Source organism: Erythrolamprus reginae, chromosome 1, assembly GCF_031021105.1.
Source record: "Erythrolamprus reginae isolate rEryReg1 chromosome 1, rEryReg1.hap1, whole genome shotgun sequence".
NCBI lineage: Eukaryota > Metazoa > Chordata > Lepidosauria > Squamata > Dipsadidae > Erythrolamprus > Erythrolamprus reginae.
In genome coordinates this window covers 107,771,284-107,784,701 of record NC_091950.1, presented here as the reverse complement: position 1 = coordinate 107,784,701, position 13,418 = coordinate 107,771,284, and the positions used below count along the sequence as shown (strand labels likewise).

The window sequence follows — 13,418 nt, the reverse complement described above, 5'->3', positions numbered from 1 at the left end:
GAATGAAAGAAGCAACATGGAATTGTTTATTTGTTTATTTATTTGTCAAATATGTATAGCAGTGATGGAAAACCTTTTTTTCCCTCGGGTGCCAAAAGAGTGTAATTCACATAATTCACCCTGGGGAGGGTGAAAACATCACCCCCCAGCCCCCCAGAGGCTGGAAACAGCCTGTTTCCCAACTTCTGATAGGCCCAGTAGGCTTGTGTTTTGCCCTCCCCAGGCTCCAAAGGCTTACCTGGAGCCAGGGGGAGGGTAAAAGCTCCATCTCCCGGGAGCCTCTCTGGAAGCCAAAAACGCCTTCCCAGAGCCTCTGTGTGAGCCAAAAATAAGCTGGCTGGCACGCACATGCACGTTGGAGCTGACATAAGGCAATGGCTCATGTGCCAGCAGATATGGCTCAGCGTGCCACCTGTGGCACCCGTGCCATAGGTTCGCCACCACTGATTAATAGGATAGTAGTAGTTTGTATAAACGTAAGTAAAAAAAATAACAATAAAAGAGGACAATAGGACAGTAGAACAGGGATGGTAAACATAGTGGTGCACTTATGCATGTCCCTTACAGACCTCTTAGAAATGGGGAGAGGTCGACTGTAGACTCTGTACTGATTTAACTGTTGTTCATAAGATCATACACCATAATGTCTTTCCTGTTAGTGACTTCACCTTCAACAACAACAACAACAACACAAGAGCACGTAATAGATACAAACTAAATGTAAATTGCTCCAAACTTGACTTCAGAAAATATGACTTCAGCAATAAAGTGATCAGTGCCTGGAACTCACTACCTGACTCTGTTGTTTCTTCCCCTAACCCCAAAATCTTCAACCTTAGATTATCTACTGTTGACCTCTCCCCTTTTCTAAGAGGTAAGGGGTGTGCATAAGCACACTATTGTGCCTACCGTCCCTGTCCTTCTGTCCTATTATCCTTTTTATCACTTCTTTATACTTTGTTATGTTAATACAAACTATAACTCTATACAGTGGAACCCCGACATAAGAGCTGCTCTACTTAAGAGCAACTCGAGATAAGAGCTGGGAGGGGAGAGATATTTTTGTTCTACTTACAAGCCCAAATTCGAGATACAAGCACCAAGGAGCTGTCTCCTGAAGCCAAACGCTAACTTCCGCGTTCGGCTTCAGGAGACAGCTGCGAAGCGGCGCGCGTGTTTTAAAAGGTTGCAGCCGGCCTGGGGGGCTCGGGGGGGTGCTTGCAGCTTTCTTTCTTGCTCTTTTTCTTTCTCTCTTTTACCTTCCCTTCCTCTATTTCTTCTTTTCTTTCTCCTTCCCACCTTCTTCCCTCCCTCCCTTCACTCATTCCTCTCTTACTCTCCCCTTTCATAAGTTTCCTTGCTTCCTTCCTCTGTTCCTGTCCCTTCCCCCTTTCTTTCTTTCTTTCTTTCTTTCTTTCTTTCTTTCTTTCTTTCTTGCTCTTTTTCTTTCTTTCTTTTACCTTCCCTTCCTCTATTTCTTCTTTTCTTTCTCCTTCCCGCCTTCTTCCCTCCCTCCCTTCACTCATTCCTCTCTTACTCTCCCCTTTCATAAGTTTCCTTGCTTCCTTCCTCTGTTCCTGTCCCTTCCCTCTTTCCTTCCTTCCTTCCCACCCTCCGTCCATTCATTCACCCATTCCTCTCTTGATCGCTTAAAGCCGGTCCCTGGTGCAAAAAGGGTTGGGGACCTCTGTCCTACAGGATTGGGTGGCAGAGAAGTTGAACATATGTAAATTTAAAAGTTTAAGAAAGTTTACAAGTTAAGTGAAAGAAACTTCATTATTCATTTATATGTACATGTACATTTCTTCATTAAAAACATGTCTTTCTGCATAATTTAGACTAACTTTGTGAGTTTTTTGAGGGCTGGAACCAATTAAAATTATTTACATTAATTCCTATGGGGAAAAGTCGTTCGAGATAAGAGCTGCTCGACTTAAGAGCCCAGGTCCGGAACGAATTAAACTCGTATCTCGAGGTACCACTGTACTTGTTTGACAAATAAATAAATAAATAAATAAATAAATAAATAAATAAATAAATAAATAAATAAATAAATAAATAAATAAATAAATAATAACTAACTAACTAACTAACTAACTAACTAAATAAATAAATAAATAGACAATCTAAGGGTAAAACTTTGGGGGTTGGGGGAACAAACCACAGAATCAGGTAGTGCATTCCACACATTGGTCACTCTATTGCTAAAGTCGTATTTCCTGCAGTCGAATTTTACATTCAGTTTGAATCTATTAGGTGCTCGTGTATTGTTGCGGTTGAAGACTAATAAGAAACTTCCTAATAGGGAGGACAATTAACTAGTGGGACAGCCTGCCTTCAGAAATTGTGGCCGCTTCATCACTGGATATTTTTGAAGAAGAGGCTACAACAGTCACAGAAATGGCATAGGATCTCCTTCTTGAGCAAGGGGACGGACTAGAAGATCTCAAAGGTCCCTTTCAGCTCTATTGATTGATTGATTGATAAGGCAAACGTTCCTCATCAGGATAGTATCCGGATATCTTGATCACCAACCTCATCCCACAACTTGAATTAGCACAAGAAGAAGCGCCGCTTACTACAACCCCCCCTCCCCCGATCACGTGTAGCGGGCGGAGCTGTGCCTTCACTATTACCACAAGCGGAAGCTCAGCGGCCGGACAGCTTCTCTTGGATGAGCGGCTGCGGGCTCCGTTCCTGCCTAGTACGCCGGGATTCATGGAGCCGGGAAGAAGCCTGGAAAAAGAGCCTTTGCTGCCGCCTCCGCTGCCCGGGGCTGCCAAGCGTCACCGGCTCTACTCGGGCAGGGACGGCGGAGACCTGCAGGAGGATGGACACCGCTGCGTGTCCGCGGCCTCCTCGCCTCGTTCTGGCGGGCCTGGTGAGACCCGGGACAATTGGGAGTGCCTCTCGCTACTGGGAGGAACTGGGCGCTGCGGGCCGAGGAAGGCTGGCGATGAGAAACCTCAGACCCCGCCGCTTCTCTCCCAAGTCGGGGCTTGATCAGAATGAGAGCTCGCGGAGATTTTCTATTGAGTTTAGGAAGCGATTCTTAAAATCTTAGGTGGGATAGTCCTCGGAATCCTCGGAGAAGGGCGGCATATAAATCCAATTAATTAATAAATATCGGGTGCCAGGTTCCAGGTCAAATAGGGAGACAGGGATTATTGTTGGCCCTTGGGGTGAAAAATGGGCTTGGCTTTGCAGCCCCAAAGTAAGTTTGGATCTGTCTGCCAGGTGTACGATTAGGAGTGCTGAGAGCCTTCGTTTCATGGTTGGTCCTGGAGTGGATCCCAAAGATCCAGTTTAGCGTTGCAGTGGAACAGTTAGAACAGTAGGGAACAGTCCCAGGTTCGCCCTAATGCCCGAGGTGATCCCTTATGAGTTTATTTAGCCTCTGGATGAACCCAGCTGTTGGGCATTTGTGTGGGTGCTGCAACCGCTTTGGAGCAAGTTAGTTGTAAAGTTGGAGCCAGGGAACAGGGTGCTTTTGCAAGATGCAGTGAAACAGCCGATGTGGGCTGCTGGTGTTATGCGGTACATCACGTGTTGGGAATTTTGAGAATTCACATATCTTAAAGATGCCAAGGTTGGGAAACACTGCCCTTCATATTTTGGACCTGCTGTGACATGAGATTAAAATCTGGTTCCTTCAACCATATTATGATGATATTATGCATAATATTATAATGTGTATAAAAATATCATATTATGATATTGTATGACTTATGCTGGTGAATACGTGCACCAGCCTGCCTTCCTGTCCTAATATTTCTCTATTATTTACATCATGTATATAAACCTTGTTATATCTTTGTACACTACCAATACGGACTTGACAAAATAAATAAATATCCTCTATATCAGGGGTTGCCAGCCTTTCGGACCTCAGGGACCACTAAATTCATAATTTTAAATACCACATACTGTTAATAAGAATAAAAAAAAAGATAAATAGTATTTAATGTAATATAAAAGCAAATAATTTTTCTGTGGACCACCAACATTTTCTTACAGTCCACCAGTGATCCACGGACCATCATTGGTGACCGCTGCTTTTATTTCTCTCTGATTGAGTTGCTTTTGTGAACAGAACATCGTTCTTCAGTCAGAAGAGGGAGGCATCAATGAAAAACTATTTTGGTGGTGAAAGGCAGGGGTCCTCAAAATGTTTAGTACTACAAAATAATATTTCTGTTTGTAGGAATTGGGGGGGGGGGTGTCTCCAGAAGTAGAACTCAACACTGAAAATGCTTAGTGGTCTCATAGGACTGATTTGTTGGTTGGAGGCAGTAAAACTTCAGAAAAATTATATAAGAGAGGCTGTACAGTAAGATTAGGCTGAATCCTCTTGACATATTCTCGTCTGTCTAGTTATTGGTTCTTCCTACAAAGATCTCCAGTCTGCTCAGACCTGTGAAAATAAAGGAAGGCAACAGTCTCACCCAGAATTCCAAATACAATTAAAATAATCTCCTAGTTGCACATTTCTTCCTTGAATACATGCTTAGGTTTCAATCCAGAGTTCATAAGAGAAAGAACAGTGAGAGAAAAATAATCTAAGATTCCTGTCTGAGCCTTTCACTCCTTTCCTCACTCAGTTTTAGAGACCATAAAGGATAATTGAAAGTCAGCCTCTTGGAAGAGTCTTTTAAATTCCGTATCTTTGAGACCCCAGCAAATCAAAAATTACTGCTGGCTAAATCTCCTTCTTAAGGATGACTGATAGACTGATAAAGGCACAGTCCACTTTTCATCATTTATATCAAAACATAAACGAGAGGACATGAAAATAAGCAATGAGGAAACAATATTAATAAAAATCTTATGAATACAAGCAACAAGTTACAGTCATAAGTGAGAGAAATCATTGATAGGAATGATGAGAAAAAACTAGTAGAAATAGTAGTTTGACAGTGTTGGGGCAAAACGCACTTAACAACTGTCCCTTAGGCAACAGAAATTTTGGGTTCAATTGCGGGTTTAAGTCGAGAACTATTTAGTTTTGACAAGAGAAGACTTGAATGGCATACAATTACACTCTTTCAGCATCGAAGTAGGTAATCAAAGACAGAATACAAATTTAGGGATTTATGTTACAGGAAAGCAAATTCCAACTGAACATTCAAAAACTTTTCCTAACAGAACATTTTGATAGCTGGAAGCAGTTACTGTATGGAAAAAGATGTTGGCTTCTCAATGGAATTATTCAATTAGGGATAGCCAGCTTAGCAAGGACTAGTGTCTTTCATGACAGCTAGTTGAAGTTCTTTAGTATACATCTCAGCATCTTTTTATATTTTTTATAAAGTAACAATGTGTTTCAGCAACAATGCTTTGCCCCCTAATTCTCAAATACACTTAAGGACCAATTTGTATGGAATGTTCTGTTCTTAATAATTGCAAGACTACTATATTTAACAGGGGGAAAAACAATTGATTTCTAGATCAACAGTCACTAAAAGGTGGTCTGCAAGAACATTTTGGTAGTCCGCGGAAAAATTACTTGCTTTTTTATATTGCACTAAATCAGGGGTTCTCAAACTAATTGCCCCCTAGAACAGATAGTGCAATGAAAATTTGTGTTGCTACAGAGTGTCTCCTCCATTGGGATTTTTTTTTGTGGACCGGAGGGAGATAGAAATTCAACAAGCTCTGCTTTGGGCTCCTGTGTGGGCTTTGGGTGAACGCTGGAAGGAAGTGACGTTGGTGGCAAAGAGCCAGAGCACCTTGTTCCAAGGGGATTGCACCATGGCCTGGAATTGGCTAACCATTTCAGCCTCCTTCTTGGTCAGATCCAATTTGAATTGAGCTGTTTTGCCAACTCTTAGTCATAATAGTTGCTTAGCTCCAACAATTGCTTACTGTTGGGGCCCTAAGGAGCCCGGACAGGGAGGCGAGGAGTGGCTGCGAGGGGAGGGTCAAGAAGCTGGTGAAGTGCTCTTTGACATGAGTGACATAGAGTTGGCCACGCCTAACCAGTCACATGACTGAGCCATCCACCTAGACGGTCATTAGGCAGATCATATTAGTAGTCTGCAGGATTTAAAATTATGAATTTAGTGGTCCCTGAGGTCTGAAAGGTTGGTGACCCCCTGCTCTAGTTGGCAGCAAAGGAATTGTATTGAACTCTTCATTCTTTGTTTCCATCTAGTGATCATTAGATTTGTTACAGTTTAGTTATTCTAATTAGAAAAATTGTATTGTTATATTCTCTGATATTTTTCAGTCATTAAGCATTTCTGTTTTTGCTAAATCAGGCCTGCTCTTTCCTCCCCCCACCCCTCTTTTTGGGCTGGGCAAAGTTTGCTCTCAAGATATTACTTAACTGTTAATTCTTTTACTGCTCCAATTGTTTCTTTGAAATACAAGATTTCCCAAACATCCAGGTAATTTACAAAGCAAAATTCTTACAAGATTACTCAAACACAATACATCAGTTGCGTAATAACACGAGCTTCTTGGGAACATCTAAATGTTGAATTTTGTGGTTGGTGCTAAGTCTGCTGAAGAAGATTACTTAGTGTGCAGTGCTTCAGAAAAAGCTCCAGCATCCCTGTTTTGAAGCTGTTCTGTAAGAAGAACTGAATTAAAATTCTTCCAAGCTGATGTGAAAGACTAACCAGCAGTTATAGGACACGTTTAATTGAGGTTATTGGTCCCGAAGGTGGGGAAGCACCATGAAACTTAATTTTCACATACTTTTTCTATTTGCAAATCTACAGCTTTGGATCATTTCCTCCAGTAAATAAATGAACAAATACATTTTTGACTCAGTAGTTAAATTTATTTGTTTATTTAATTAAATTTATTTATTTATTTAATTAAATTTATTTATTTATTTAATTAAATGTATTTATTTATTTAATTAAATTTATTTATTTATTTAATTAAATTTATTTATTTATTTAATTAAATTTATTTATTTAATTAAATTTATAGGCCACCCTTCTCCAAGTAGACTCAGGGCGGCTTACAAGAATAAAATGACACAAGAATAAAATACAATTATAAAAATACAGTTTAAAACTTGGCTTTCCTTAACTAAAGAAAACTTGGCTTGCTTCAATTAGTTTAGGACTTGTGTGCATAACAAATCAAAGATGCTACTGCTGTTTGAACATCATGGCTACTCTTTCTTCACCTTGACTTTTTAACTGCCAGAAACTGTTGTTTTGCAGTCTCCCTGGGAGGAACAGCTGTTGGGGCTCTTGTGGATGATCTCAAGACCTCTCCTTCTCTGGACAGAAATTATGAAAGAGCCAGTCTACTCACTGTATTAGCTCTTCATTCCTCTGTGATTATCGGCTCCTCTTAGCAGAGCCACCTTCAGTTCACCATTTCTTTCCTGTCCTTTGTTTACCTTTAAAAAGTTTTAAAAAGCTACTAAAAAGACTAAGAATCCATTTGACATAACATTTCCCCTTTTCGTGGGAAATTTCTTTTGTTTTGATTTTTTTTAAATTAAAGATTTTAAGGGGTGCTTGGTCCTCTGCTTGGTTGTTTCGTTGCAGACATTTCATTACCCAAACTAGATAACATTGACAGTGTTAGTAGGGAGTAGGGTTTACTCTCAGTTTATAATAATAATAATAATAATAATAATAATAATAATAATAATAATAATAATATTTGTATGCCGCCCTTCTCCAAGGACTCGGAGTGGCTCACAACAGGACAATACACAATATACAAATCCAATAGTTAAAAAACAATTTAAAAAACCCTACAAAAGTAGTCATGCAACTTAAACAAACCATACATAAATTATCATAGCTGAGGGCACATTAATTTCCCCATGTCTGGCGACATAGATGAATTTTCAAAAGTTTTCGAAAGGCAAGGAGGGTGGGGGTAGTTCTAATCTCTGGGGGGGGAGTTAGTTCCAGAGGGCTGGGGCCGCCCCTGGGTCCCGCCAGACGGCATTGTTTAGTCGACGGGACCCGGAAAAGGCCCATTCTGTGAGACCTAATGTGTTGCTGGGATTCGTGCGGCAGAAGGTGGTCCCGGAGGTGTTCTGGGCTTTATAGGTCATAACCAACACTTTGAATTGAGACTGTAAACTGATCGGCAGCCAGTGCAAGCCGCAGAGTGTTAACAAGACATGGGCATATCTGGGAAAGCCATGATTGCTCTCGCGGCCGCATTATGCACGATCTTATAGTTTCCGAACACTTTTCAAAGGTAGCCCCATAGTTGCTTGCCCTGTTAGAGTTGTTGGGGATGGTTTAAATAGGAGTCACCAACCTTTCGGACCTCAGGGACCACTAAATTCATAATTTTAAATCCTGTGGACTACTAATATGATTTTTTTTTAAAAAAAGATAAATAGTATTTAGTGCAATATAAAAAATGCAAATAATTTTTCTTTGGACCCCCCAAATTTTCTTGTTTCTCTGCTCTAGATGTTCTTTGGTTGAGTTTTTTACTGGGCTTGTTTGGCAATTCCTTAATAAGGATATTATTTATTTGATTGTTGGTCCGATGTTAATCTTGGAATTAATCTTTGCTCATCTGGGTGTTGCTTGCTGGTGGGGAGGTCTTTTCCTTTTTGGCTTGTGGATTGTCTCTTTTGCATAGTACTGTACATAGATATTGCTTATGTCTATATGTCTGTCGATGTCTGTTGCTAGCCTGGCATTCTGATAAATAATTAGATTTTTGCTCTGCTCTTGTGTAATGGGTTGGTTGGGAAGACATATAAGTCTGCTGCCTGATATGTTAACAAGCTCCTTGTGTGACTTTAATGTGGATGTAATATGTATTAGAATTGGGAGCTGGCTTCAAGAGAGAGAGAAATGCAGTACACCTGTGTGTGCATGAAAGAGAAATTAACTTTGATTAAGTTCACAGAGGGTAGCACTTAAAACTGAAAAAAGATAATGTGACTTATGCCTTGTATTGCCCCTCCTCTCGCCACAGCTTTAGAAGTACAGTATACTGGAAAGAAGAGGTTTTACTTATAAGCTACTTTTCAAAATATTGTTGATAGATGTACTAAAAGGCTAATTTGTTAAGGTAACTTAAATGACAACCAATTCCTTTGTCTTTTTCTTGATGTCAGTCAACAGAAAGGTGTGGAGTTTCTCTTCCTCCTTTTTTAAATTGTTCCTTGAAATAGCTTTGAATCATTAAGATATGTTAGCTAATATGTTTGAACACTCCCAAATAAGCAAAAGAATGCTGTTCTATAACCATTTTATAACCATTGTGTTTTTGAATCTTGCAGTCATCAATGACCCTGACCTCTATTTCAACCAAGCTGTAGTATTCATCGAAGATGCAATTCAGGTAAAAGTTATATATACTATATATAATTGCTATATATATACACTCTGGTCCTAGTGTACTTTTTAAGTAAAGGACTGTTAGTAAAGCTCCAGTAATCTTCTTTCCTCTGGAAATGTTGATTTATACTGCAAAGTTTATGATTTATTGTCTATAACAGGTTGTCAAACTTGCAGCCTGCAGGCTGGATGTGTCATGCGCTGGCCATGCCCACTCCGGGTTTAACGAAGATGAAAAAAGTTGTGATATGTCACATGACGACATGTTGTCACGAGTTTGATACCCCTGATCTATAACATTAGATAATTTGGAATGTTTGTAAAAAATATTATGTGCATGTCGTGTTATTACATCTTTGAACAATATGGGTGCTCCTCAATTTATGACCACAGTTGGGAACAGAATTTATGTTGCTAAACAAGACAGTTGTTAAATGAGTCACACCTGATTTTTCAAGTTTATCAGGGTTATTAAGCGAATTGCTGCAATTGTTTTATTATTTCTATCTATCTATCTATCTATCTATCTATCTATCTCTCTCTCTCTCTCTCTCTCTCTCTCTCTCTCTCTCTATCTACCTACCTACCTACCTACCTATCTAACTATCTATCTCTGTCTGTCTAATCTATCTATCTATCTATCTATCTATCTATCTATCTATCTATCTATCTATCTATCTATCTTAGATTTATTCCCCATCTATCTCGTTTCAAGGCGACTATCTATCTATCTATCTATCTATCTATCTATCTATCTATCTATCTATCTATCTATCTATCTATCTATCTATCTAGTCTGTCTGTCTGTCTGTCTGTCTGTCTGTCTGTCTGTCTGTCTGTCTGTCTAATCTATCTATCTATCTATCTATCTATCTATCTATCTATCTATCTATCTATCTATCTATCTATCTATCTATCTAATTTGACTTCTATGCCGCCCAATTATGTGAATCACGTGATCATCAAGTGAATCTGGCTTCTCCCACTGACTTTGGTTTTTGGAGCTGACTGGGAGTCACGTGACCTCAGGATGCTGTAAATATTGTAAACACATGCTGGTTGATAAGTACCCAAATTTTGATCATGTGACTTGATGCTGCAACTCCCATAAATGTATGGACCAATACTAAGTCATTTTTTTCAGAGCTGTAATTTAGAACAGTTATAAAAGGAATGATTTTAAATTGAGTGTAGTGATGGCATAAGTTTATCACATAGAGCCAGGGTGGCGCAGTGGTTAGAATGCAGCACTCCAGGCTACTTCAGCTAACTGCTAGCTGTAAGTCAGTGGTTAAGATCTCACCACCGGCTCAAGGTTGACTCCATCCTTCCATCCTTCTGAGGTGGGTAAAACGAGGACCCAGATTGTTGGGGGCAATATACTGATTCTGTAAACTGCTTAAAGAGGGCTGTAAAAGTACTATGAAGTGGTATATATATCTAAAAGCTATTGCTGTTGCTTCATGGCATGGCAGTTGTCATGACATTGCTAGTAGCAGTGAGTCTCTTATTGAACGGGCTTCCAATCAGTAAGTAGGGCTTTCTCTGCCTTCTGGAGCTTTTGAAAAAATGGTGTGAGAAAATTGTGGCAGAGATTCGGCTGGCAGAAGCACCCTGTTTTGTTATGAGATGGGTTACAAATTTAATAAATAAATCTTACACCAACACTCATGGTTGCCGATCAATTTCTGGTCACAATTCAAAGTGTTGGTTGTGACCTATAAAGCCCTTCATGGCATCGGACCAGAATATCTCCGGGACCGCCTTCTGCCGCACGAATCCCAGTGACCGATTAGGTCCCACAGAGTTGGCCTTCTCCGGGTCCTGTCGACTAAACAATGTCGTTTGGCGGGACCCAGGAGAACAGCCTTCTCTGGGGCGGCCCCGACCCTCTGGAACCAGCTCCCCCCAGATATCAGAGTTGCCCCCACCCTCCTTGCCTTTCGCAAGCTCCTTAAAACCCACCTCTGTCATCAGGCATGGGGGAATTGAAATTTTCCCTTCCCCCTAGGTTTGTAGAATTTATACATGGTATGCTTGTATGTATGATTGGTTCTTTAAATTGGGGCTTTTTAGGTTATTTTTAATATTAGATTTGTTTACATTGTCTTTTTCATTGTTGTTAGCCACCCCGAGTCTTCGGAGAGGGGCAGCATACAAATCTAATAAATAAATAAAATAAATAAATAAATAAATCTCACAGAAACTGTGGACTACAATAAATATTCTGTAAACATGCAAAAAAGTAAGCTCTATCTGAAACGAACTAAAACAGAACCAATACACAACTGCATATTTCATGCTTACAGAATGTCTACTTTGACCCAAATTTGCCTAGTCATTAATAGATGTTTCCTCAATAGTGTTGTTATTTACCTATAAAACTTTAGCTTCCCTACTTGAAGAGCAAATTAAAAGTGATGCTTCAATCACCTCTCTATCTTTCACCTCTTTAGTATCGTTCTATAAATCATCGTGTGGACTCTAACTCCTTGTGGCTTTATCGGTGGTATTATTCAGAAGTTTGCCAATGGTGAGAACTTGTTCTGTTTCTTTGAGTATATCAGCTGCTTTTTCTAATCCCAGAAATCCTTAGTATTTTCAGTATTTTAGTTTTTTGCTAGTTGCTTCTCTTTCAAGGACTTCTAAAAAATATGAGCAGTTTCTGTGAGGGCAGAGTTGAGCTGCAGGGTTTTTAGTGGTCTAGATCAGTTTTTCCCAACCTTGGCAACTTGGAGATATCTGGACTTCAACTCCCAGTATTCCCCAGCCAGCATTATATTTCTCCATCAAACAATGTTTCAGAAAACACATATTCCTTTATCACTTTATGACATGAAACATTTTGGAAAATGAACTTTTGGTCTTATTTTTCCTTTTTAATTGCCACGTGTGTATTTTCTTTCCTTTAAGGGTTTTGATTGCCACCATTACACTAATCCTGGCTCTTGCTTTCATTGAAACACCTTCTTCACTTACTGTCACATCAGATGTTCGGTATCGCTCAGAAGCTTGGAAGCCTCATTGTGGCCTGACTGAAAGCATAGAACTGCTTTGCTTCCTTGTCTTTATAGTAGACGTCTCCGTAAAGGTTAGTGAGCTCTGAGATACATATCGTATCACGTTTTGGATAACTTTGCCTGATTTTCAACCTTTTAAAGAGAAATTTGATGAAAAGATAGCAAATGTTTCAGTTTCAAACCTTGCTGGAGAAGGCTTTGAACGCTACTCAAACAGCATTGATTGAACTTGTAGAAAACCTTTGGAGAGCCCTTCTGGGTTCTCTCAGCAGAGTTCAATGTCCTTCTGAGCCAGGCTTGGAGGAAAGGAGTGGGGAAAAATATTTTTCATTATGCAGTGTTCTTCTTCCTTCAACACTTGTTCCACTCGGTACTATCGAAGGAGTAGAAAGATGTAGTCCGACGTCCCTTCTCTGTGAAGTATTTTTCTCCTCACTCATTCTAGAAGGAACTAGAACATCTTGTTTTTGTAACATTACGAGCGCTGGTGAGACCACACTTGGAATACTGTGTTCAGTTCTGGAGACCTCACCTACAAAAAGATATTGACAAAATTGAACGGGTCCAAAGACGGGCTACAAGAATGGTGGAAGGTCTTAAGCATAAAACGTATCAGGAAAGACTTAATGAACTCAATCTGTATAGTCTGGAGGACAGAAGGAAAAGGGGGGACATGATCGAAACATTTAAATATGTTAAAGGGTTAAATAAGGTCCAGGAGGGAAGTGTTTTTAATAGGAAAGTGAACACAAGAACAAGGGAACACAATCTGAAGTTAGTTGGGGGAAAGATCAAAAGCAATGTGAGAAAATATTATTTCACTGAAAGAGTAGTAGATCCTTGGAACAAACTTCCAGCAGACGTGGTTGGTAAATCCACAGTAACTGAATTTAAACATGCCTGGGATAAACATATATCCATTGTAAGATAAAATACAGGAAATAATATAAGGGCAGACTAGATGGACCATAAGGTCTTTTTCTGCCGTCAGTCTTCTATGTTTCTATGTTTCTAACTACTAGGTAACATATGAGGATTATTTATAATTATGCATAAAATGTAGTTATAAATGCCAGCCTCTGGCTGGACAAACAATGCTTTCAATGTGCTT

The 13,418-nt window shown here is 39.7% G+C and overlaps 1 protein-coding gene across 3 annotated transcripts in view; it reads left to right on the top strand.

Moving 5' to 3' along the window:
- The first annotated feature begins 2,640 nt into the window (after window positions 1-2,640).
- The window catches only part of TPCN2 (two pore segment channel 2), an 82,645-nt gene continuing 71,867 nt past the window's right edge, over window positions 2,641-13,418 (top strand). For 2 of the 3 annotated variants that reach the window (XM_070761631.1, XM_070761624.1), the window contains exons 1-4: window positions 2,641-2,881; window positions 9,230-9,291; window positions 11,744-11,820; window positions 12,201-12,378. In XM_070761631.1, coding sequence (XP_070617732.1) covers window positions 2,719-2,881; window positions 9,230-9,291; window positions 11,744-11,820; window positions 12,201-12,378 — 480 coding nt within the window. In that variant the 5' untranslated portion in view covers window positions 2,641-2,718. The remainder of the gene's footprint in view (window positions 2,882-9,229; window positions 9,292-11,743; window positions 11,821-12,200; window positions 12,379-13,418) is intronic. The other variant, XM_070761638.1, reaches the window with a different exon arrangement.